This window comes from Aythya fuligula, chromosome 1, assembly GCF_009819795.1.
Source record: "Aythya fuligula isolate bAytFul2 chromosome 1, bAytFul2.pri, whole genome shotgun sequence".
Taxonomy (NCBI): Eukaryota; Metazoa; Chordata; class Aves; order Anseriformes; family Anatidae; genus Aythya; species Aythya fuligula.
The window spans coordinates 154,134,674-154,161,549 of record NC_045559.1 but is presented as its reverse complement, the minus strand read 5'-3'; the positions used below and the strand labels follow the sequence as shown (position 1 = coordinate 154,161,549).

The 26,876-nt window shown below is 37.1% G+C and overlaps 1 protein-coding gene across 1 annotated transcript in view; it reads left to right on the top strand.

The window, feature by feature from the left end:
• GPC6 (glypican 6) overlaps positions 1 to 26,876 on the top strand; it is an 812,936-nt gene that overhangs the window by 222,256 nt on the left and 563,804 nt on the right. The window contains exon 2 of the mRNA XM_032203753.1: positions 25,491 to 25,649. Coding sequence (XP_032059644.1) covers positions 25,491 to 25,649 — 159 coding nt within the window. The remainder of the gene's footprint in view (positions 1 to 25,490; positions 25,650 to 26,876) is intronic.

Sequence of the window (26,876 nt, the reverse complement as noted above, 5' to 3'; positions counted from 1 at the left end):
ACTTTGCTGCACAGCCTTATTACATCTCCATTGTGTTGATTCAAGCAATATTTTTAATTAAAGATGGGGAAGGAAATTATGATTTGTAGTAAAATCTCAGTTTCATAATACATATGAGATTTGAAACATAGAGTTGTAGCTTTGTTCTAAATGTGGGAGCAGCAGGAAGTGGAAAATTATCAGTGTTTCAAAAATTTAAGATCTAAGAAATAACTAAAAAAGATTTTTTAAGAGGCAATCCAAATGGCAAACAAATAGCTGTAATTATTGATATTTTTAGTTGTGGCTGTAATTTACCTCTGATTACAAGATATATATATATATATATATTTTGTCTTTCTTTATTGATGGCAGTTTTCAGAAGAGTGACAGTCAAATACTGCTTTAAAGCAGTACCCCTGTACAAACCTCAGGGAATACTGTCTTTCTTTGATTCTTTCAGAGGGGTTTAACTTGCTTGACTTATTGTACAGAGAGATAAATCACAGAATCTCAAAATCACAGAATTGTTATGGTTAGAAGGGACATCTGGAGGTCATCTGTTCCAACCCCCATGTTCAATGTAGAGCAGGTTACCCAGGACTATGTCCAGGCAGCTTTTGAAGATCTTCATGTGGAGGGAGACTCCACAACCTCTCTGGACAGTGTGTGTCAGTGCTCTGTCACTTGCACAGTGAAGTGGTTCCTCATGTTCAGAGGGAACCTCCCGTGTTCCATTTTGTGCATGCTGCCTCTTGTTCTGGCACTGGACACAATTGAAAAGAGACTGGTTCTCCTTCCTCTCTCCAGGTTTTCATTATTAAGATCCCCCCTGTGGGCATCCTCTTCTCCAGGCTGAACAGTCCTAACTCTCATCCTCTCCTTATAGGAGAGGTGCTACAGTCCTTTGACCATCTTGATGGCCCTATATTGGACTCCAGTCTGTCTGTGTCTTCCAGTATGTTTGTGTTTCTCTTGTACTGGGGGGCCCAGAACTGGACACAGTACTCCAGGTGGGGTCTTACCAGTTCTGAGTAGAGTGGAAGGATCACCTCTCTTTACCTGCCTAACACAGCCAAGAATAGTGTTAGGTTTCTTAGAGGCAAGGACATGTTGCTGATTCATATTCAACTTGGTGTTCACCAAGACTCCCAGGTCCTTCCCTGTAAAGCTGCTTTCCGGTTGGATGGCCTCCAGTTTGCACTTCTCCTGTTAAACTTCATGAGGTTAGCCCACCCCTCCAACCTGTTCAGGTCCTTCTGGATGACAGCATGGCCCTCTTGTGAGCCAGCCACTTCCTCCATATTTGTGTCATCCATTAATTTACTGAGGGTGCACTCTACCCCATCATCCAGATTATTAATGAAGATGTTAAACAGGACTGGACCCAATACTGAGCCCCTGGGATACACCACTAGTTACTGGCCTCCAACTAGACTTTGCACAACTGACCCCTACCCTCTGGGTCCCACCTTTCAACCAGTTTTCCACCTTACTGACTACTCATCTAGCCCATAATTCAACAGCTTGCCTATCAGGATCATATGGGAGATAGTGTCAAATTCCTTTCTGAAGTCCAGGAAGACAATATCCACTGCTCCCCCCCTCATTCATCAAGATGGTGACTTCATTATAGAATTGCATCAGGTTGATTAGTCATGAGTGAATCCGTGCTGACTACTCCTCATGATTTTCTTCTCCTTTGTGTACCTGAAAATGGTTTCCAGGATCGGCTATTCCATCAGGAACTGAGGTGAGGCTGACCAGTTTGTAGTTCCCTCGGTTCTTCTTCTTGCCCTTCTTGAAGACTGGAGTGACATTAGCTTTCCTCCACTCTTCAGGCACCCCTCCCAGTTGCCATGATCTGAAACACAGATTATCAAGACTGGTCTTGCAATCACATCTGTCTGCTGCCTCAGCATGTGGGTGTGCATCCCATTGGTATCTATGGACATCAGGACAAATGTCCAGTTTGTTCAAATGTTCCCTGACTTGATCCTCTTTCACCAAAGATAGATCTTCCTTGCTCCAGCTATTTGGTCTGACTTCTAGGACTTGGGATTCCTGCTTAGGTTGGATAAAGATTTGTCTAACACCTCACTGTTCCTTTCCTTGCCTTGCCTTGCCTTGCCTTGTCTTTTTTCTCTGCTCTGCTCTGCTCTGCTCTGCTCTGCTCTGCTCTCCTCTCAATCCAAATAAGTATTTTCCTTGAGTAAATCCACACAGTATCACTAGATGGGTCATTGTTCAGTTGTTACTGGTGCTCAAAATTTGTTGGCAACACATTCATGTTGCCCTTCATGCAAATCAGTAATGAGAAACAACACTCTCTGTTACAAGGTACCTTTGGCTAACATGGACAGTATTTTAATTCATAGAAGGCAGGAGAGAAAGAAGTTTTTAGAAGTAAATTGATAGCTATACTGAAATAGTGTAATCATTCATACAATTTTAAGACAGACCTTAAAACAAATACTAAATATTTGCGGATGCCTGTTCTTTGTAGAACACTTTGAGAATACATTTATAAGTTAATCTTGTTTATATATACAACTTTATATATTTTTAACTTTATATAACTTTATATAGATATATATGTATATATAAAGGATGAATTTGTTAAAATTTTGAATAAAAATAAAATAATGGGGAAAAAAAAAAACAACAAAAACAGGTAGTGAGAAACCACAAAACGTAAATAACTTCATTCACAAAATTGCTTTAAGTCAGAATACAAGTCTTAGTTTTGCTGCTGGATTCAGTGTCAAAATACCATTGTCATAAGCAATATCAATAAGAGATTTGCCTTTGGAGTCATGTTGTACCACGCAAAACTTTTACTGTAAAAGAAATCGAGGCAAACATAGAGGCTCCTCTAGACCATCACAATCAGAGCTTTTCCTTCTGCTTTCTAATAAGGCATAAAAAAGCTACAGATACAGATAAACTATAGAATAAATGGAAGTAGTACTCTTTAATATCGATCTTAACTATCTTGCTTAACTAACTTGACTAGGTTAATACACTAAAGGAAACCATTGAAAATTATTTATAGTGATACTTCTATGATAAATGGAGGGAAAACATCTAATTTTCTATCTATCTAAATATAACTTCAGATAAATCTCAAGCAATTGTTTACATTTCCATTGGATTAGAGTACAGTAACTGCCATCAGCCTTAAAATTATTTCTTTGGGAGGAATGATTTTTTACAATTTTTCCCATGTGTGTTAATTTCCTTTCAGAATTTTCATTTATACAATTTATCCTATATTGTCAAAACAGTGAGTACATCCTTTAGGACCAAAATATAAACATGTCAATACAGTGCTATTTATTGCCATAAATCCATTTGCTTTATGGTGTTGTCTCTTTTTTTTTTTTTTTTCTTCCCCGTCATCTACTGAATAGATGAATGAATAGATCTTTGGCCTTCATCATTTCTATCTATACTCTTAGATTACAAGCTAGTTATGAATCACTGTGCCTAGGAAATGTCAGTGGTTTATCAGTGATAAAACTTTCTTTTCTTCTGAGAATATTGAGGTTTGCATGTAAATACTTATGAACTGAAAGAAGACTATATGTAAATTTCTACCGGCTGTCAATTCTTTGCATTTGTATTGCAAATTTACTCACATTAAATTTTGACGCTTGAAATGCTGTATTCTCACTATATCAATATAAATAAATACGACTGATTACATGATTTTGTAAAAGAGCTTGTGGTGGTTTTACTCAATGTGGGAGGCCGAGCTCCACCACAACCATGCTCTCACTCCTCCTCCTCAAAGAGGAAAGGGAAGAAAATATGATGACAAGGGCTCAAGGGTTGAGATAAGGATGGGGAGATCACTCAACAATTATCATTACGGGCAAAACAGACTCAGCATAGGGAGATAGTAAGATTTATTGCCTATTACTAACAAGCTAAAGTGAGAAAGGAAAGAAACCAAAAGCGCCTTCCCCCCAACCACCCTCTTCCACCTCCTCCCCCCGAGCAGCACAGGGGAACTGGGGAATGAGGTTTGCAATCAGTCTATAGCGCTTCTTTGTTGCTCCTTCTTGATCACTATTGTCCCCTGTGCTGTGAGGTCCCTCCCACGGGATGCAGTCCTTGATGAACTGATTCAGCATGGGCTTCCCACAGGCAGCAGCTCTTCAAGAAGTGCTCCACATATAGGTCTGTACCACAGGGTCCATCCATCAGAAGCAAACTGCTCCAGCCTGGGTCCCCCATAGGCAGCAGCTCCTGACAGGTCACCTGCTCCTGTGTGGTCTCCTCTCCACGGGCTGCAGCTCCAGCCTGAATTGTGCTCCAGCAGGGGTCCTCCACAGGCCACAGCCTCCGTCAGTGCAGGTCTACCTGCTCCACTGTGGTCTCCTCCACAGGCTGCAGCATGGAACCCTGCTCCACCATGGTAATGGTACTCCATGGGCTACAGGGGGACAGCCTGCTTCACCATAGTCCTCACCACAGGCCACAGGGGACTTCTGCTCTGGCACCTGCAGCACTTCTCCCACTCCTTCTTCACTGACCTTGGCACCTGCAAGGCTGTTTCTCACTCCTCTCACTCTCCCAGCTACTGTGAAGCAGCAATTTTTATTTATTTATTTATTTTCCTTTCTTAAATATGCTCTCACAGAGGCGCAAACAACATTAATTGGCTCAGCTCTGGTCAGCAATGGGGCCCTTACCTAACATGGGGCAGCTTCTAGATTCTTCTCACAGAAATTACCCCTATGGTCCACTGCTACCAAAACCTTGTCACACAAACCCACTACAGAGCTGCATCTCAGAAAATAGAGATAGATAGATAGATAGATATAATATGTATATATATCTCTCTATATATAGATATGTATATGGAATTCTAATTCCAAGTCTCTACTTTTCTGATAAGTTTTATATCAGGATTAACATACTTAATGTACATGGAGAAACAAGTGGAAAGGAATCTGTTGGCTTACTTTGAGATTTGTTATGAAACTCTTTGTCAAAATGACAGCACAAACATGTCTTCTGCCTGTAGTCACCAGGACAAAATTTAGAAGCTGGTAACTAGTGAGCTAAAAGGATTTCCAAACTAGGAAGGTTTGGGAACATCACAGAATGTTTGTGAACTTCCTAAACTGTAGGAAGTTCCCAAAGGTTTTGTTTGTTTTTTTGTTTGTTTTTACATTTGTATTTAGGGATATGTTCTTGCTTGTAGCAAGAACACTTGTAACTAGCAACTTCTGTGTGAATGGCCTTCGAGAAAAAATGTAATTTAAACCATCCTAGCTTGCACAGACTCCCAAACCATAATGAAATGAATTAATATTCACCTAAAGTGGTGTACATTGAAGCTGAAATGTCAAGATATGTTTCAAGATGTATTTCAAGCAGGTAACCTATATATGTTTGTTTCAAAAAATATTTTAACGTAGAATGAGTAGTCCCCCGCTATTTCTTTCCTCTTCTAGCAATATTTTTTCTTTCCTTTTTGATAGCAGGTTTTGCATTTTTGATGTTGAAATTTGAAAATATTTAGAGGCATGTTTTTTCCCACCATTCCTCCCTTCCTGCTTGTTTACCTAACTTCTCCAGCCAGCCAATATTTTTAAGAATCAGGAAAAAATGCAGTAAATAAACTTTATTTTAAAGTTAAGTCCCTGAAGGAAATATTTCTAATAATAATAATAATAATAACAATAATAATTTTTAATTAAAAATAATTTAAAATTTTCATTTACTTTTTTTGTATCCTCAGGGACAGTACAATAACAAAAAAAAATCAGCATTGAAAACAAATTTCTAAATATTTATAGGAGATGTAATATCAGGAGGTGAATGAGGTAGACTGTCAATTTAATGGACAGCTCATTTTAGTCAGATGTAAAAAAGCTGAAAAAGAATTGAAAGTGGTCAGGTCTTCTTATTATTTTAACATATTACTTAATGAATTAAAGACTGATCCCAAGAGATTATACAAACTGCTATCTGGCTTGGTTGGAAACAAAAAAACAACAACAACAACAACAACAACAAAACTAGGAGTCAGAGGAGCAGCTTTTCTGAAATGTGTCATAAGAAGCAAAATGCATATTGAAAATACTTACGCAGAAGAGGTTTCACAAAGGTATAGGTATTGGAAACTTCTAAGAAAAAAATAGTGATATTTTCAGTGTGGTAAATCATACCAATCATCATATCTGCAGTCTGATCTACGGAATTTAATTCAATAGAAGTTGCAGCCCACTTTTTCTGTTTGAATTAAACATTAATTAACTAAATAAGTAGCATACTAAGAAGAAAAATATCTTTTTATTTCCTTTCATCACATGACAAAACTGAAAAATATCTTAATTTATTTTCTGAGTGAAGCATCCTGGGTAAATTAGTCCCTTGAAGGCATTTACAACATAATACAGTCAGCATACAAACCTTTGCATCTTGATAAGACTGTGTCCTTGCCCCCATTTAACAATAAAAACTCTTGTCTTCATTTCAATTTCTTAGAGCCACAAAATTATGATAATGGAACAACATTTTTACCATGCAGCAGTATTTAAGTGTATTATTTTAAAATACTCTATTATGAACTCTAGTGTTTTTACCCACAGCTTTTGTGATGTCCTATATATAGGACCACATAAATAAGGAAGAGTGTATATATTAAGACCATATTTGTGTCATATGTCTGAAGATGTATGAAGATTTGGTTTTGTTACAGTTGTAGAAATAACAATGTTGTTATAAATGCAATTTAGAATCAGAAAAATCAGTCAGTGACATAAAAAGATCTGAATGAGACTGTTCAAACAAATTCCAGTCTTGGATTTTGCTACAAATTTCATGTGGGAAGAAAAAGTAGCACCACATTGACTTTTCAGTGTTTAAAAAAAAAGGCTAAATTTTTCATGAAGAGTTATCTGCTAGCTCCTCTTCAATGCTTTCACTCCTCTTCACACTCCATATGTTTGATTTGCCACCCATAAGCAGCTATACAGTCTACTTGCTGTTATCCTCTTTTGGATAGGTTTTGGCATGAACAAATATGCTAATCAACATAACCTTCTTAAAGTTACTGTAGAAACAAGGGTTATGTGAAAAAAAAATAAATAAAAGTCAAGGTATTGCATTCAAAGCATACAATACTACTCAAAATTTTGAAATTAGAACAGAATTATTAGCTTCAGTGTATCTGTTGCAGAGTGGACCTTTAGGAAGGCCAACCACTGCTTTTTAGAGATCTACAATTTTAAAGCTTTCTCTGGGTCTAGAGCATTCAGCCTGACCTTGGATCTTGGTTTATCAAGAGCCATGAATTAAGAAGGTATGAAAGATTTGGAAGGTTTTCTGTTTACAAGTCTGGCTTAGGCAGAAAACTGCTAAAAAAAAAAGGGGGGGGGGGGCTAATTTGTATCCCCAAAGCATGTGGTATAATCAGGCTCATACCCATATTGCTCTATGTCATCTTGAGCAGAAGCTGCCTACCTAATGTTTGTGGTTTAACTCAGCTGGCAGCTAAGGACCACACAGCCATTTGCTGACCCTCCCCCCTCACTCTCTGGAATGGGGGAGAGAATCAAGAAAAAATGAAAGCCTGTGGGTTGAGATAGACAGTTTAGTAGGACAGAAAATAAAGGAAAATAATAATAATGATTAGTACTACTGCTAATAGTGTGTACAAAACAAGTGATGCACAATACAACTGCTCACCACCTGCTGACCGATACCCAGCCTATCCCTGGGCAGCTGGTCCCCCCACTCTTGCCAGCCCCCCCATATTAATTGTTCAGCATGACAGATGGCATGGAATACTCCTTTGGACGGTTTGGGTCAGCTGTCCTGGGTCTGTCCCCTCCCAGCTCCTGCTGCACCCCCAGCCTGCTGGCTGGCAAGACAATGTGAAAAGCTGAAAAGTCCTTGGCTTAGTGTAAGCACTGCTCTGCAACAATTAAAACATCAGTGTGTTATCAACATTATTCTCATCCTAAATCCCAAACACAGCATCATAGCAGCTACTAGGAGGAAAATTTACTCTATCCTAGTTGAAACTAGGATAATCATATCAGTATCTAAAATCAAACTTAAACTATTTAAAGGTTGTGATCTGTTAAAAATAAATAAATAAATAAATAAATAAAAGGCTGTCACAGTTGAACCTCTCATTTGAACCTCTCATCCTATGATTCTGTAAATATATCTTCTGGCCCAATTTCTAAAATACTCTGAAAAGAGAGTATGAGACCTACCAGCGACCAGCATTATAGTGAAAAACAAAACAAAACTAAAAACAATAACAAAATCAAACACGCACACAAAGAAAAAAACATAAAAATAGTCATTAGGTTGGTTGTTGCCTTGTAACTGAATGTAAAGACTAAAAGCCAGGAGAAGCCATTACTCTGAATATATTCATCACATAGAAATTCTGGTACCTGAACTAAAGAGCTAGAGAAACTGCATACCTCCAATACTGTGTTCACTTTTGGGCCCCTCACTACAGGAAGGACATTGAGGTGCTCTGGAGAGTCCAGAGAAGGGCAACGAAGCTGGTAAGGGGTCTGGAGAACAAGTCTTATGAGAAGCAGCTGAGGAAGCTGAGGTTGTTTAGCCTGGAGAAGAGGAGGCTCAGGGGCAACCCTATTGCTCTCTATAGGTACCTTAGAGGAGGCTGTAGCGAGGTGGGGGTTGGTCTATTCTCCCACATGCCTGGTGATAGAACAAGGGGGAATGGGCTGAAGTTGCACCAGGGGAGTTTTAGCTTGGATATTAGGAAAAACTTCTTTACTAAAAGGGTTGTTAGGCATTGGAATCAGCTGCCCAGGGAAGTGGTTGAGTCACCATTCCTGGAGGTATTTAAAAGATGTTTAGATGTAAAGCTTAGGGATATGGTTTAGTGGAGGATTTGTTAGGTCAGAGGTTGGACTAGGTGATCTTGGAGGTCTTTTCCAACCTAAATGATTCTGTGATTCTATAAAGTGTTGCTGGCAGGTTAAGGGAGTCTCCTGACCACTCGTGAGGCCACACCCAGAGTACTGTGCCCAGGGCTGGACAAGAGTCCAATAAAAGCCTATGAAGGACTCGAAGGACTGGAGCATCTCTCCCGTGAGGAGAGGCTTTTGAGTTGGAACTCTTCATCTTGGAGAAGAGGAGGCTCAGAGGGGACATTACCAATGCATATAAATGTCTGAAGGCAGGGTGCAAAGAGAACAGAGCTATGCTCTTTTCAGTGATGCCCATTGCCAGGACACAAACGGGAACACAGGAGGCTCCCTCTGAACATTAGGCAGCACTTCTGTACTGTGCAGGTGGTGGAGCACTGGCACAGGTTTCCAAGAGGTTGTAGGGTCTCCTCCTTGCAGCTCTTCAAAAGCTACCTGGGTATGATCCTGGATAAACAGCTGTAAGTGGCCCTGCTTGAGCAGGGGATTGACATACAGGAGAGTGTTCCAACTGCAACCATTCTGTGATTCTGTGACTGCCAATTAAAAAAAAAAATACACAAAAAAGCTTTTAAACATAATTTTGTTAATGGTAATAGTAAACATGGTTTTAGACTATTAAGACTTACAGGAATTCAAGATTTTTGTTGCTCAGTATTTCTAGTTTCTTGCAACAGAAGTACCTTTTGTATCACAGAAAAAAAGAGATAAATGCAGGTGCTTAATTTGATGCTCTTTTAGATATCTTAGATTTCAGTACAGAGGTTGTTTTTTGAATTTATAGTCAGATTATGTATAAGTAGTCATTTAAGTGTGACCACATATTTATATGATATAAGGAAAGGTAAAAAGAAGGACTTTTGATAATGTGATACATGAATCATTCTAGTTAATTTTATCTCAAATAAAACTTTATCCCAAATCCAGTAACGTTCATTTTACATCCTGCTTGGCCAAAGATAGGAGAACTGGGATTCTGTGATTCTTTCATAGAGCAGATGATCATCCCTGGGGCTTCCTATATTTTAGATAAATTATCAGCAAAGGAAAATCAATAATTCAATACTCAATCAACAGTTAAAAATAATTCAGTTATGAATGTAAGACAGAGATAAATGAAAGTTATGTACTTTTGCTGCTGAATTTTACTTTTAATGGTGTTAATGGATGAGTAACTTTAGGTATGTAAATAATCCTGTACAGTTTAGTGGAACTTCCAGTTGTTAAAATTACTCCATTATTACTACTATTATTCTTAATAATATTTTTATTATTTATTATTGCAGAAGTTTACTTTGAAGTTTGTGGATAGCTTTTCATATTTTTGGAAGCAACTTTAACCTAGGATAGATAAAATATCTGTTTCATTACTTAATTGTAATAGTTTTTATATAAGTTTTGTAATTTTGTCATGAGAATACGCAGTATTCATTTTGGATGATAACTCCATTATGACACAATTTTAGCTTTAGATATTTATTTATAACCATATTGAAAGAAGGTTAAACCTACTCAACCCTACTATTTTGTTCTTAAAAAGCATGCTCTCCAACTGGAAGGAGATTGGGAGTAGTCCTAAAGTGATGTTAAAAGAATGCAAGTAGTAATCTGATTCTCCCTCTAGGACATTAATCTTTTAACAGTAGTATCAGCTAAAATTGGCTTTAATAATACAATCATTCAGGAAGTGAATTTGCATTTGGAAGAAAATTATTGGAAACATTTGCACAGTGCTGAAAACTGCTGCTGTACAAAATGGACATAGAAAATAGGCAAAAAAAAAAAAAAAAGACTATTCATTAAACACATACTTATTAACTTCACCAAATTAATTACACTGCTTTGAAGTCACCTCAGAACACACTTTTTTTTTTTCTTCAAAAACAGTAGACAAGGGAAAGTGTTAAGAAAATGCTTTTGCATTTTCTATTTAATGGAAGTTGTATAAGATTTCCCTTTTTTTTTTTTTTTAATGAATAGCTTTTAGTGAAGTTAATAGCACCTGGACTATAATTTTCATCATTACAAAACTATAAATCTCTTTCAAAATCATAAAATACTGTGAGAGCTATTAAGTAGTAATATATTGAATTTATTGGGGTTATGAATCCCTAATTTCTAATTTAGAAAAGCACCAACTGATAGAAGAGGTTATTTACTTGCAGCTGTGTGTATTTTTATACCTGTCTTTTTATAAACCATTCTGAATTTGTTTTTTGTAACCTGAGTCTTTTACAGAATGTGATTTGTTCCCTAATCTCATAAATATATTATAAGCAGATTTATCTCGATATTTTTCATTACAAAAGTGGCCAAACTTGACTACAAATTTTCAGAAAATGTTTTCAACTGTTTCACAGGAAGAAAGTGCAGTTTTTAATGGTGTTCATTTAATTACATATGTAATTCAGTGCAAGTGTTCATCATTTATACATATTATTGGTTTTAGCAACAACTTTCTGGCCAGGTTGTTTAAATCACCATACCAGAGCCGAGTTCCATCTCCTGTGTTTCCTCATTGACCCTAAATCAAACTAGAGGAGGCACACATTAGAGAAATGGGACACATAGAAATAGAAGGTCTGCTCCTGTGACAGTCTATATAGCTATCAGTGAAGAACCTCTTATAGGTGCTTTACACAGTTTATCAGATAAATTAAAACACTTTTGTTCTTATTGTTAATTAAAGATATTACCTTTACATGCCAAGAGGACAGATAGCTTAGAAAAAATGGAAAAAAATAATTTAATATTGTTCACATATATGGTTTACTAGGTGTACACTTTAACTGAATATTGTCAGTCATTTCTTATAACTAAATTGGTGTTATACAAGAAAATAAAATACATGTGACTTCTTTAGATAGCGAATAATGGTAGTAATCAGGAAAAGAATACTGTGAGTTTTATTATAATATTTTCTGTTATTGTTATTATTTCTTAATGACAGAGAAAGCAAATAGTATTGACAATTGACTAGTATTGACGTCTGTCAATAGTATTGTCTTTCACTGTCATTAAACAAAAGTAATAAAAGGAGTTTTAAAATTGTTTTTACAGTTTTAGGTGTATGCTGGGCAAAGCTAGCAGAGTTTTTTTTACAGACATGCCCTAAGTTGGCTTGAAATTTCCATCTGTTATTAGTGTAATACATCTTCCTGATACATCTATGAAGCAGTAGCCAGGGAATGCCTTGTTCTGTGCAGTTTCTGAAAGAAGGAAGCAAGTAAAAAAAAAATGTATTCTAAGTGCTCTGATGTAGACAGAAGCCTAAGAGCCTTGTACTAAAGAGAAGTATATTATACTTCTCTTTATATACTTAATATATATATAGTATATGCTTAATATATATATAGTAGTATATGTATCTATCTATATAGTATAGTAGTATATCTATATAGATAGATAGATAGATATAGTAGTGTATATATATATATATATATATATATATATATATACACACTTATACTAAGACTTATACTAAAGAGAAATAACCACAAATAGCCATGATGTTGAAAGTAGTCTTTGCCTCCTTTCTTCCTGGCTCTATCTTCTACAGATTGGCAGAGAAAAAGAATTCTCTTGGAATGATATCTGTCCATATTATGTCAGCTGAAGTGTGCAAGTAAACAGGTTATAGTGCCTTGTCATCTTTATGGGAAATAACATTTATTAACCATAATGAAGAAGAATTACTGATTCATCAAGGAAAATGCAGTGCCTATAAGGCCATGTTACAATAATTTTAAAATAAAATAAAGTAAAATAAAACAAAACAAATAAAATAAAATAAAATATTTTTTTTCTGGATTTAAGTGCTTTTATGAAGTCTGTAAAAGTACTCAGGAGTCTTTTTTTTTTTTTTCCATTTCAGTCAAAAATGTCATTTCAAGAATATGATTACATAACAGAAGACTAGATATAGATAGGGATTTCCTTTCAAGCTGATCTTTAATCATAAAGGTCAAACCTTTAACATTAGAACACTGGAAGGGCAAGAAACTCTTTGTCATTGATTTTGGAGACCCTGCACCTCACCATGTATCTCAGGCCAGAGCGTACTGACAAAAGGCAGTAATAGAAAGAGCTAAAAATTTGTTCAGTCTTTAATTGTGGCAAAATTTAATAGAAAAAAAATAATAAAACAAGGAACAACAACAACACATATGTAGGACTAATGATAAAATCAGATCTCAGACACTATTTGAAACAGCTGAAACGTGCAATTGTTCCAGGCTAAGGTACTGTCTGCTAAAAGCTTTCATTTTCCTCTTGGTAGAAATTATTATGCTAGCTGGTAACAGCATAGTTTCTGTCAATTATAATGAGCTAAAAGTTCTCAGAGCCATTATATGTTCAAAAATATTGATTTAAAGAATATTGTAATTTTTTGTTTGTTTGTTTGTTTGTTTGTTTGTTTGTTTTTCCTGACAGGCTGCAGGACTACTTGTACTTACAAGTTTGCAGCATCTGCAATGCAAGGTACTCCTGCTTTGTGTCCTCCTCAGGACCTCTTAAAATCAAAGACAATGTCACTCCTTTTTGCCAGGCTTCCTGAATGCATAGTCCTTCATCCTCTGAAGGACCCTCCACTACTCAAGGTTCAGATCTTTGAAAAAGGACTGAGAACTCGTTCAACTACTTTGGTTCCAGAGTCATTGTATACAGAGAGTGTTAGCCTTAAGAAACATGGTGCAAGCCCCCAGGCACACATACCAACTGCCTGGTGCCTCAGTTTCTTCACTGAGTTTCTTCAAGTTTCAATTTGCTTGAAAGACCTGAACACCTCAGCCTGTAGCCAGGCTCTTGGAGATCTGTCAGCTAGTTATTGAAACTAACAGCCTGACAGCAGCAGTGAACAAAGGATTTCAAGAATGTTGGTCTGTGTTGCTGAATCTTGAGATTCCTAAGGAAATAAAATTTATTGAAAATATTTCAGACTTTCTTGCTTTTTCATCAAAAGTTTGTCTACCCATGCTTTAATAATAGAGCAAGTGGTCTCATCCTATAGTTGTCAATATCTGTAAAGAATCTTTAAATTCACATTGATAATTAAAAACCTTGTAATTCATTTTTTTATTCATATTTTACTGCACATCTTTTTCAGTACAGTGAACTTATGTTTGTCATATAAGAGAACCAAAACAGCCTAAAAATAGTCAAAGAAAGTCAGTAGGAAAAATATTAGATAAAAGAACTTTCCAACATCACATTATCAGTGAACATCTGTACCCATATTTCTTCCTCCTGTGTCAGCTGGTATCCCCTGTAACTGAAGAAGTGTCATTTTTGGTAGGAGTGGGAAGAAAAAGGCCTGAGTTCCTAAATTGCATAAGTTTTACTGTGGGAAATCACAGACCGTTCTGTTGTACACCTTTAGGAAAGAAGTAAATACTTATTTCTGTAGTTCTGTGTCCATCCTCCTGAAGGAGATGTCACTGGCAATAAGCAGCTTGAAGAAGAAAGGCACCCCTCTCCTGAGGTTATCTTCTTCCACCTGGCCCATTAGTTAGAGTGGCTGGGAACATTTTTTCCCCTGACCCTTGTGAGTCAGCTCTCTCTGAGTCACTTCTAGTAAATTTTGATGTGTACCAAGAGACTCTGCAAGCAAGATACACACAACATAAGAGCACAAGTTAATCATTTTTTGGTTATTATACATGATGGATAACTAGGAGTAATGCAAAGCAGTAATATGATCAATGATGAGACACCCAATAACTTTCTGGTGGCTATGCAGTCATCAGTCAGGCTGGGAATGGGCTGATCTTCCTTGTTGCTGAATATCTACCTTCCAGTTTGCCACTTTTTTTTTTTTTTCCCATGGGGTTTTATACCTTCCCATATTAGGTAGACTTCCTTTGAAATCCTCCAATTCTCAAAATCCTGCCACTGGTTTTGTTTCCAGTACCTTTCATGTCTTTAGCATTGACTTTCTCATACTGTAACAGTAATTAGATCTATAAAACTGAGCTGAGTTCATGCAACCAAGCTGCACCAAACAGCTCTCAGACACTGGGACCTTTGCGTGGAGGGTAACAGGATATTATTTGTTGCATGTTTTCGGACTCTCTTGCATTCAGGGATTTATTTATTAGTCTACTTCTGGCCATATTTCTAGCAGGCTTCTTTGGGCAGAAAAATAAAAGTATTTTTTTGTTGTTTTGTTTTCACTTTTAATATTTTTTCTCCTATTTTATTTATTTATTTATTTGTACTGTGTCTGTCTGAGAAGTTAGATTTCCCTACAACAGCCCATATAGTGCTCTTGTATCTAGAAGATTATTGGTATCACAGCAATGTTCTTGCTATTGCTGAGTAGTGCTGACACAGCATAAAAGCTGTCTCCCAAGGCCAGTAGGCTGGGGATGGACAAGAGGGGACATCACCAGGACATATGACCTAAACTGACCAAAGAGCACAGGATACCATTACATAACATATGACATTACACCCAGCAATAAAAGCTGAGAAAGAGGAAGGGGGGACTCTCACTGGTCTTCCCAAAAGAATTGCTACCTGTATTGAGCCTCTGCTTCCCAAGACATGGCTGAACATCACTTGCTGATGGGTTACAGAGAATAATTGTTTTCTCATTTTGCTTCTGAGCAGCCTTTGCATTTTATTTTACTTTAAGCTCTTCCTTGTCTCAATCCATGTCCATTTTTTTCATCATATTTCTCACCCCGTTCTTTTGAGGAGGGTGAATGAGAGAGCAGTATATTGGACCTTACCTGTCTGTCAGTGTGAAACCATCTATAAAGTCAAAAACACATAAACATGGAAATTACTTGGTTTTTTGCTTTGCATCGTTTGTCATTGTTAGGTTAATACTTAGGATCTGGAAGGGACAGTTTGTTCTTTACAGTTGTTGATTACAAATAGAAGTAAAAAGAAAAATGACAGAGTTTCTGGCCCTGTAATTTGATGGGTAGACCTTGAGCAACTACAATAAAAGGACTCTAAGGTCTTTATAAGTTTTAGTGTCCTCTTTAATACCTTCTTTTCCTCAAGCAATTAAGAAAAGGGAAAGTTAAAAGGCTGAACTGAGTTCTGTGATTAGGCTGATGAGTATCTCAGTTTATGGCAGAAACACCAAAGTCTTATCACCAAAATGCCTAATACTGCCTTCATATTAAGATCAGCATGACATATATTGTAATTGTCTTTGTGAACTGTTTCTACAACTGAATTTGCAGGAAAGTGTGTCATTACAAACCAAAAAATGGGAAGGTAAGTTTATCTGTTTAATGTTAGCATTAAAAAGTTTCTTTGGGCTGACTGAAGCTATGCGAATGAGAGAAGAACACTGTGGTTAGGGACTCTTAAACTGATGTTGCTAAAATAGTATTAGTATTTTAGAAACATGGATTTTATATATGACAATACAGTGATCAGCAAGGGATCTGCATGTCTTTAAAGTATTCTTGACAGTGTAATCAAATGTCATGACTGTAGTTCATGCAACTTTAACTTTTGTTGCATGTATATTACTAATGGGGTAACCATTAAGGATTTGTTTTGGGCTTATCCTTAAGGATTCATTTTGGCAATATAGCATACCCAGTTAAGCTCAGGCAATGGACTCCACTCTGTCCTGCTGTCGTATTCCTATGGGTACTTGAACTAAGCAGTGTAAACCTGTCTGATTCATCACATCCTGCAATTACATCTTTGGATTTCAGTGTTACATGACACGTGTTGATCAAAATGTTTATAATTATATGATTGTGGATAGTGTTATTATAGAATCACAGTATGGTTTGGGTTGGAAGGGACCTTAAAGATCATCTAATTCCAACCCCTCTGACATGGGCAGAGACACCTCCTACTAGACCAGGTTGCCCAAAGCCCCACCCAGCTTGGCCTTGAACACTTCCAGGGATGGGGAATCCACAACTTCTCTGGGCAACCTATACCTGGGCATCCTGCTAATAACTAACTTGTCCTGAGAGCAGCTGAAATACAAAATATGCTTTCACTATGTTTTGTGATCATAGTAAAGTAATGCGTTGTAATGCGTTGCTACTATTCTCTTTCTTGCTATAATGTTGTATAAGATATATATTTCTGATATTATGGTAGGGAACATAATAAATAGCAAAAGTTGGTTGATGGGGAGGGGAAGTTGGCCACTGTTCCCAGGTGGAAACAAGCTTTGAACTCAGAAAATTGCAGCCATCTAGCCAGTGAGATGATGAAACTATACGGTACTGAATCACAGACTTATGGTTTTCTTTTCACAACGCACTGAGCAAAATGCCAGTAATACACCCCCCAGGAGGTAACTAAAGATTCTTCTCACAAACTGTGCTAGCAAAAACCAATTGTCTGGCTGTGTATGCTTGGAAAATAAAATGAACCTGAGTGTTAGAGTAGTGATACTGCTTCTAGTAGTTTAGTTAGGAAGGCTCTAGGGATTTCAGCTCTTTCTTTAGCATCTGTGTAGTCCTAGTCTGAACAGGTTTGCCTTGGCCTCTGCTTCTGTAACTTATTACTGAGTACTTCCCAAGGACTACAGGGTCAGGGCTTCTTGTAAATGAATGTTCCCTGTGGGACCCATAATGAAGAGACTGTTAACTAATTATTGGTCTATTTGGAAGGCATTCATTTTTTAATTGACCTGAAAGCATTCAAGGAACAAAAGGAATCTGAGGAAAGATTATTTGGGTACAGGGCAAACAAATGAGTCATTCTCCTTCATAGAGTAGTTGCACTGGTTTATTGGAATCCACTGGATGTGCAAGTTTTTGAAGTTCAACGTTCCAATGATTAAAATTAGGGGAGTGATGTCTGATGACTCGATCTGTATGTTACAGACAGTTTTCCCTGCCTTCCTTCAGCTGTCATTATGTCTGTAAAAATTGCTCCAATCATCACTTGTCAGACCAACATTACAAAGGAATTAATTTAAATCATAATCTGTTTCCTTTTAGTTTAAGTAGGAAAGTTCAATTCTGTGCCTTGAATGTCAGGTGGAATTTTACAGAGGCTGCTTGCAGGCTGTTATACCCCACAGAGAAGATAATTACAAATTCAGAAGAAGCCTTAGGTCTTTTGGTTAGAGATCAGATTTTGTCCAACAAAATGATATTTTCATTTTCACAATTTGAGTAGTGGCTGAGATGATGAAATTCATGTTTCTAATTTAGTTTTAACTGCTAAATAATTTAATGCAGAAAACATGATACTGCTGTTTAGTATTTTTTTAGTTAAAGATGACTGTGAGTCAAATTGTTCTACAGCAGCATTTTCTATTCACGTGTTTGAGTGGCAGATTGATGAAAGTGTTAGGGAAAAATAGTTTTCCATAATAAAAACTTAATAATGCAATCATAAAAAGTTCTCCAATGTTCCAGATTTCACCAGTAATGCACTTAAGAAATTGAAAACTTTGAAAAGCAGGTATTCAGAAACATATTTGCCAATGCAGAAAAAGATGTAAATCTCAAAAGAGTGGGCAAGAGTTAAAGCTCAATGAGAGTTTGGTTTGGTTTTTACTCTATTAACTATTTAAAAAAAAATAAAAATAAAAATGTAGAAAATATAGTGGAAAATATTAATCTAGAAGCAAACGAGTTCCAGAGAGCTGAGAGATAAGAAGCTCTGAAGTGTATAATAAATTACACTACCTTGTCCACAAAAGACTGAATATGAGCAGGTCTGAAGCAGATCTGTAAAGACAGATATTTATAATTTTAAAGAACATGGTTAATGAGGAAGCCCAATCACATTAATCTGAATAGCAGTATGAAGGATGAAAACCTTCAATTCAAAAAAGCTTCTTCAATTCCTTTAGGCTCTGTTGATGCCTACAGAGTGTCCAAGTTTGAAAGCACACCTTGAATTCACACTTTTTTTATTAGAATTTATTCATTGTTGAATTCATGAAGCAGTGTGGTCACTGTAAGTTTCAATTTTCACCAGTCATAGTGTTCATACAACCATTCTGTAGAAACAAGAAAATCTGAAATATATATATATACATATATATATATGTGAAATTACGATTTGCATAGAAACTATAAAATATTGACTACCTCAGAAAGAAGTGTTACTGAAATTGTTAAACATATAAATGTGACCTCCTTCTTCCCCTCCCCCCCCCAATAAATAAATAAATAAATAAATAAAAATCTGACACTGTAAACATTTTATACAGTTATGCTTCCACAGTGATTGCATCAGGTATTTAGGAAATCTGGTGGCGAAATTGTTAAGGGTAGTGTTATATTCCATAGGGTTTACTGTTCCTTCAAATTCCATCTTCTCCAAATAGCTAACACATTTAATTCAGTTCTGGCATTTTTATACATATCAGAAACAGTTATTCAGCTTGAGACATGTAAATTGCAAATTTTAAAAACTCTTTTATAGCATATTTTGGGGACACCAAACTAAAATATCTGAAGAAGAAGAAGAAGAAGTTCTATAAACTGTTTTTATTACACTTCAAAGCAACATGCTATCCAAATTACCAAATTCAGCTGCAAAATTGACCAATTTGGATCATATGAAGGCGGATGTTAGATTACAGTTGTAATAAAAATGAAATACTAGTAGCTGATAGCATAGGCTACAAAAGGAGGTATGTAGGTCAGTATCTTCAGATGATAATGGTGGTTAGAAGAGTTAGTGTAGCTTGCTGGGAACTGCTGAGTTAGTACTTGTTTAATCTGGCAAAATGCTGGTAGCTACATTCTGTCGAACTTGTCTGTGGAGACACCATTTACCACAAGGAAAAATTAGTCAGTTACATCCAATGACAATTGTAACATAGAAATCTTTACTAAAATTAGCACATGCACGTAGACCATTTGGAGTTTCCCAGGGCAAGAATTTGTACATGAGCTGTGATCATATTTTTAGCCTGCAAAATACATAAGGTGTATAAAAACACAAAACAGTGATTAAACTCCTTTCAAAGTGATACAACACAAATGTTATAAAACACAAATGCTAAATGGTCTCATTCAAGGAAATTGAGAAAGACCAACCAAATAAAGCCTGCAGATTTATTTCCAATTCAAGCAGTCTGTTCTATCAGAGATTTGCACAAAATAAGGGAAAACTCCAAAATAAAGTGCATACCCCTTAAAACAAACAAACGAACAAACCAAAAATTACTTTTCTTTGGATAAAATCATGACCTTTTTATTTTTCTAATGACTGAATGAATGATTTGTCCATTCTAACACGAATTGGAGGTTTAATAAGAACAAACACAAAATGGTAATCGCTACTGTTAAAAAGCAAATATTAACACATATTAACATATTAACACATATCAACACATAAGTAATATTAACACATACAGAAAAGATTCTTTGTCAGAGAGTTTCCACTCACCATTCCCAGGAATCATCTCAAGGTTTGGACCAAATTGTGAGTCTTTAGAGCATGCAGCCACTCATGCTCAGTACTAACATGATAGAGCTTATGAGCCTCAATTTTCAAAGCCTTCATCTTTGCTAAGTGCACCTGAACCTCTCAAGCTGATCGGCCAACACTCCACTGCCACAGGGCAAAGGAAAATGTTTTTGCTGTATCTGTAACCTGACCGGAGCCTCCAATGTAGGAAATGAGAGGAAGAAAAAGATAATCTTGAAACAAAATATGAAAAGCAGCATGACATTTTTCATTATTAGTTCTTTCCATGAAAATAGAGGGTGAAGAACTAAAAATGTGTTTTGTTTTGTTTTTTTTGTTTGTTTGTTTTAAAAAAGCTGTTTATAAATTAGCAATCTGTAATGAAGATATTAGTAAACATGATTTAGGAAAACACATTGTTAGGAGAGTAAAGCAATGAAGTGATAGAGAAGTTGTGAATGTTTATTTAATTAGGAGTTTCACATTTCATCAGCTAACAGACCCATGAATGAATGAATATCTGTTGAATTAAAATTTAAAAAAATATATATATGAAAATATATGTACAGGTATAAGAAATAAGTACAGTAGAAACCTGAATGAATTTGTAGCAGCTAAGCAGGATTTTAAAGTAAATTGGGAAGTAGTTTTTGCAGTAAAGAGAAAATAAGACCATAAAATAAATAAACAAGAGGAATATTAATATTGCTACAAAATTGACTGTTATACTGTGTTCAATATACTTTAATGTGTCATAATATTCAGCATAACATAACATCTTAAAAACCTAGACCCACAGCTATTACTCAGTAAACACAGTGCCTTGATGAATAACATTAGTTTACTTGACAGTCCAGCAGTTCTGAAAACAAAGAAAACCATATGGAAGAAAGAAAAAAAAAAAAAAAGTGAAATAGAGGAAATAAATTTTAATTTTATTAAAATTCATGACATCAACAGCACTAAAGGATATTGTCATTACAGAAAGTGTAAACAACCAATGTGACTGAAAGTGGGAGAGTAGGTCTCCCTGGTGCTTTCCAATAAGGAAAAGCACCTGGGTTTGTGTAGGAAGGTGTTTTCAGATGTAAGGATAAGATATATATTATTTTATTTAATCAAGCACACAGCACTGCTTCTAAGGACACGGTATGTCAACTTTTCTTGTATTTGTGACACCTAATAAAAACTCAGAACATCGCTGTTACTAACAGAAGGCTTACTGTGTCTTAATATTGTTTGTATTGTATTAATATTGTGCCACTTGCCGAGGTGATGGGCTCCAGGGCAGACGCGTTCTGCAGCGGAGCGGGTGATTGGATAGACAGGGCTAATTTTTCCGGCATTGAGCCTACTTCAGGGAGCCGCCAGGGCCCGGCAGCCCTCGTGAGGGAGGTGAACGAGGTGAGAACGAGGCGTAGGCGGAGCCAGCAGCGCCCCCTCCCCGGCCGTTCACAAGCTATAAGGATGTTGTGAGGCAGTGCAGGGACAAAAGTAGAAAGGCCAAAACTCATCTGGAGCTCAATCTGGCTACTGCCATTAAAGACAACAAAAAATGTTTTTACAAATACATCAACGCAAAACAGAGGACTAAGGAGAATCTCCAGCCTTTACTGGATGCGGGGGGTTGAACTTAGTTAAAAAAGATGAGGAAAAGGCGGAGGTGATTATTGCCTTCTTTGCCTCAGTCTTTAGCCGCAAAGCCAGTTGCTCTCCGGATAGCCAGTACCCTGAGCTGGTGGAAGGGGATGGGGAGCAGAATGTGGCCCTCACTATCCATGAGGAAATGGTTGGCGAACTGCGACGGCTATTGGATGTGCACAAGTCAATGGGGCCAGATGGGATCCACCCAAGGGTGCTGAGAAAACTGGTGGAGGAGCTGGCCAAACCACTTACCATCATTTATCAGCAGTCCTGGCTATCAGGGGAGGTCCCAGTTGACTGGCAGCTGGCAAACATGAAGCCCATCTACAAGAAGGGCCAGAGGGCAGACCTGGGAACCTAGAGGCCTGTCAGTTTGACCTCAGTGCCAGGGAAACTCATGGAGCAGATGACCTTGAGTGTCATCATGCGGCACTTACAGGGCAACCAGGAGATCAGGCCCAGTCAGCATGGTTTATGAAAAGCTGGTCCTGCTTGACGAGCCTGATCTCCTTCTATGACAAAGTGATGTGCTTGGTGGATGAGGGAAAGGCTGTGGATATAGTCTACCTTGACTTCAGCAAGGCTTTTGACACCGTTTCCCACAGCATTCTCCTCAAGAAACTGGCTGCTCATGGCTTGGACTGGCGTACACTTCGTTGGGTCAGAAACTGGCTGGATAGCTGGGCCCAAACAGTTGTGGTAAATGGAGTTAAATCCAGCTGGAGGCCGGTCACTAGTGGTGTTCCCCAGGGCTCTGTACTGGGGCCAGTCCTCTTTAATATCTTTATTGATGTTCTGGATGAGGAGATCGAGTGCACCCTCAGTAAGTTTGCAGATGACACAAAGTTAGGTGCGTGTGTCGATCTGCTCGAGGGTAGGAAGGCTCTGCAGGAGGATCTGGATAGGCTGCACCGATGGGCTGATGTCAACTGCATGAAGTTCAACAAGGCCAAGTGCCGGGTCCTGCACCTGGGGCGTGACAACCCCAAGCAGAGCTACAGGCTGGGAGAAGAGTGGTAGGAAAGCTGCCTTTTGGAGAAGGACCTGGAAGTATTGGTGGATAGTCAGCTGAGTATGAGCCAGCAGTGTGCTCAGGTGGCCAACAGCATCCTGGTTTGTATAAGAAGCAGTGTGGCCAGCAGGGCTAGGGAGGTGATTGTCCCCCTGCACTTGGCTGTGGTGAGGCCGCACCTCGAGTACTGTGTTCAGTTTTGGGCCCCTCGCTACAAGAAGGACATCGAGGTGCTCGAGTGAGTCCATAGAAGGGCAATGAAGCTGGTGAGGGGTCTGGAGAACAAGTCCTACGAGGAGCAGCTGAGGGAGCTGGGTTTGTTCAACCTGGAGAAAAGGAGGCTCAGGGGCGACCTTATCGCTCTCTATAGGTACCTTAAAGGAGGCTGTAGAGAGATGGGGATTGGTCTATTCTCCCAAGTGCCTGGTGACAGGACAAGGGGGAACAGGCTAAAGTTGCACCAGAGGTGTTTTAGCTTGGATATTAGGAAGAACTTCTTTACTGAGATGGTTGTGAGGAGTTGGAATGGGCTGCCCAGGGAAGTGGTGGAGTCACCATCTCTTGAGGTCTTTAAAAGACGTTTAGATGTTGAACTTAGTGATATGGTTTAGTGGAGAATTTGTTAGTGTTAGGTCAGAGGTTGGACTCGACGATCTTGAGGTGTCTCCGAACCTACACAATTCTGTGATATTGTCATTCTGTGATATGGTACCTGTTCAGCTGCATCTTATGTGTTGAATAGTTTCTGATTAATGTGACAACAATACTGTGTGTAAAGTGAGCATTTTTTGCCACTGTCATTTATGTTTGACAGCAGCTGGCTCACTGGTCTCTTCATGTGTTGTTTCTGGCTTAGATGTGTGATCTTAAGAAGGGAAAGGAATTATCCTACTGCACTTATAACGCATAGCATTCATAGGAAAGAATACTTATAATATTTTGATGGTCATGGAGTATCTCTTCTCCCATGTTTTTTACATTGTTTTATTTAATGGTGTTTTTGTAAATGATTGGTACTTACAGGTGGTACTGCAGAAGAGTAACTGATAATAAGTAACTGATCCTTTCTGAAGACGTATAGATACGAGATTTTAAAAAATCTTGAGACTGCTAAAAGAAAAGTCATAGCATTGTAGTTCACATATTACAAGTTACTGCAGAAAAAATAAGTGAGGGTAGATGGGTTGAGGAATGACTAAACCTCAAATCAAAAGACTTCATTCAAAATCTAAACTAAATTAAAAATAAATAAATAAATAAATAAATAAATAAATAAATAAAGTGAGGGCATACTCAAGACAATGTTTATTCTAAGCATGTACAAACCTCTTTTTGATGCTGCTTTCAAAATGATGCAGCAGCTAAATGTATTACACCCCTGGGAAGTATAAGCCTCAGGGCCTGATTCTCCTCACTACATAATAAGAATGGTGAAAAGTAGTCTTAAAGTAGGTATAAATTGCATTTAAATCTTTTTTATGTCTCAGCAGTGGTACAAAGGGACCTTGATATAAATGAGAATCAGGTCCCCCATATTTATTTAACCCTTGGGCTCTGTATATCATTTTATTTGCTCCTTTAAGAGATTTGCAGAGGGATTTTTAATCAGGATTCAGTGTACAGAAAACTAAATGTTTTCATTGCTTTACAAGTAACTTTAATCATAGAGGCAGATCATTCTTTTTATTTCTCAAGAGGGAATGGCAGAATTTCTTACCTTCACACAAACTGAACTAAATGTTTCTGACACCCTACTACAGTGTCAATTGAAAATTCACATTTCATGTAATAACAGACCATTTTAATTTCATGAGCTAAAGAATTGGTTTCACCTTGCAAATTGTACCAAAGAAAGCAATATTGTCAGGAGAACTGGCACAGTGCTTCAAGAGAGAAATCTATTGAATTAAATAAGAGGCTTTCATTACCTTTTACATAGCATTTCCGTATAACATAAGCATTAATTAAACTCTTCATTGCCTTCTCCCATTCAGTGGAGCGTTTGCTGGATCTTACAAGAAATGCTGTCCAAGAAAATTTGTGGCACCCAAACATAATCATTATAATACATTTAAGAAGAAGGGGAGAATGTTTTGGTGTATTTGGGCATGTAGGACCTGTCTGTGGAAAAACATAATTTCTGTTTTTCAAAAAACAGAAAGATTTGATGGCTTTTAGTGGGTCATATTGCTAAGTATTACTCAAGACATTTTGAATACAAACAGAAAGCAAGCATCTTAGAATTTTTAAGTATACATCTGTTTATGCAGAAAGCTTCAGTTCAAGAACCACTTTCATCTTGAGATGGTTCCACCTTCTGAAGTATCAAAACATCTCTACAAAATGTGTCTCTCCACCTCAGTGAGGAATGCCGAAATATGCAAAATTGTTGATGCAGATTCAAATTGTTCCCAATGAAGTGGTCAAGCCTTAAAGAGATTTTTATGTAGACTGCGTTCCTTAAGTGAAGGGATATCATGCATATTCAGATCTGATGTATTTCTGTCTTTATTCAGACATTTTTAATGCCTTTTTCCTTGTGATTTCAGGGGAACATTTGAGAATCTGCCCTCAGGAATATACATGCTGCACATCAGAAATGGAGGACAAGTTAAGCCAGCAGAGCAAACTGGAGTTTGAAAACTTGGTGGAGGAGACAAGTCACTTTGTACGCACCACTTTTGTGTCTCGGCACAAGAAGTTTGATGGTAGGCTGTATATAATTTACTTATTTTCAAGGTTAAATGATTTAAAAGACAGTGATCCAGAATTAATTCCAATGTTCTCTTTACAATTAGATATCACATTTGCAGTTGTCAGTTTGGTTAAGATAAGGGTTAAGTTACAGCTGGTGTGCTTATCAGCCTTGTGAGTATTGCCTTTAATTACAATACCATCAAGAATTAGACTGTTAAGTGCCTGCAGGCTTGGCTAATGTTGAAAAAGGAGATTAGATATGCATAGAGAGGTTTATAATTTTTGTCTCTTAATTTCAAATGCAAAATTTAGATTTGCAATTATGTTCGCTGTTGCAAGATGAACTGTGGATCTCCATGTTTGGTTGTGGTTTTTTGTTTGTTTTTAATCACAAGGCAGTTTTTTTTTTGTTTGTTTTTTGTAGTCTGCTTTTTTATTTTAGTTTAGTTTAGTTTTAATTTTAAGGCTGTAGTATTTTCCTGCATTATTTTCTTGTGATGTTGCAGTCTCTTAGAGGAATGCTGGCTTCTAAGCAGTCAGGTCTTAACCACATTTGGGAGTGTTTTTCATACCAACCATTCCAGATGTATTAATACTTTTTTTTTTTTTTTTTTTTAACTCAGAGTTGATTAAGACAGTTTGGGGGTTTTGTTTATTTCTAATACATTTTTATGATACCTTGACCTTTTTTTTATAAATTCAAGGTGTGATAGTCACTATTTACTAAATATTTGTCTTTAAATGCGAACATCAAACATTTTTTTAATGTTTGTACACATATTTGCAAGCCACTATTTTTTCTCATAAACTGCAGACTAGTAAAGTGTAAAAGAGCTTTAGAATATTCAGGCATGCCTTTGTCTACATAAGAAATTTGTGTGTTGAATTCACCTCTCTGCAAATTTCTGTAAATTTCTGTATATGTGTAAGTAGAAAAGACTGGCACTGAGATGTGTAAACCAGCATTGTGAAGAGGAGGCAGAGTTGCTTCTTTGCATGGAGGTAGAAATCCTGCAAACAGGTCCAGTAAGTCTGAATAACCACCGGCTTATATAATGGGTCATATATGCATACGTAGGAGATTGGTTGAAAGGTTATCCCTGAAGTCAGATTACTTTGAAGTCTTGAGGTTGCATTCAAAAAAACTGAAGATATCTCTAACTCCTTAAAGTAATTCTGGATCTTTCTTTTTAACCAATTAAAAGATGATTTTTTCCTAATCTTTTTTATTCTCAATA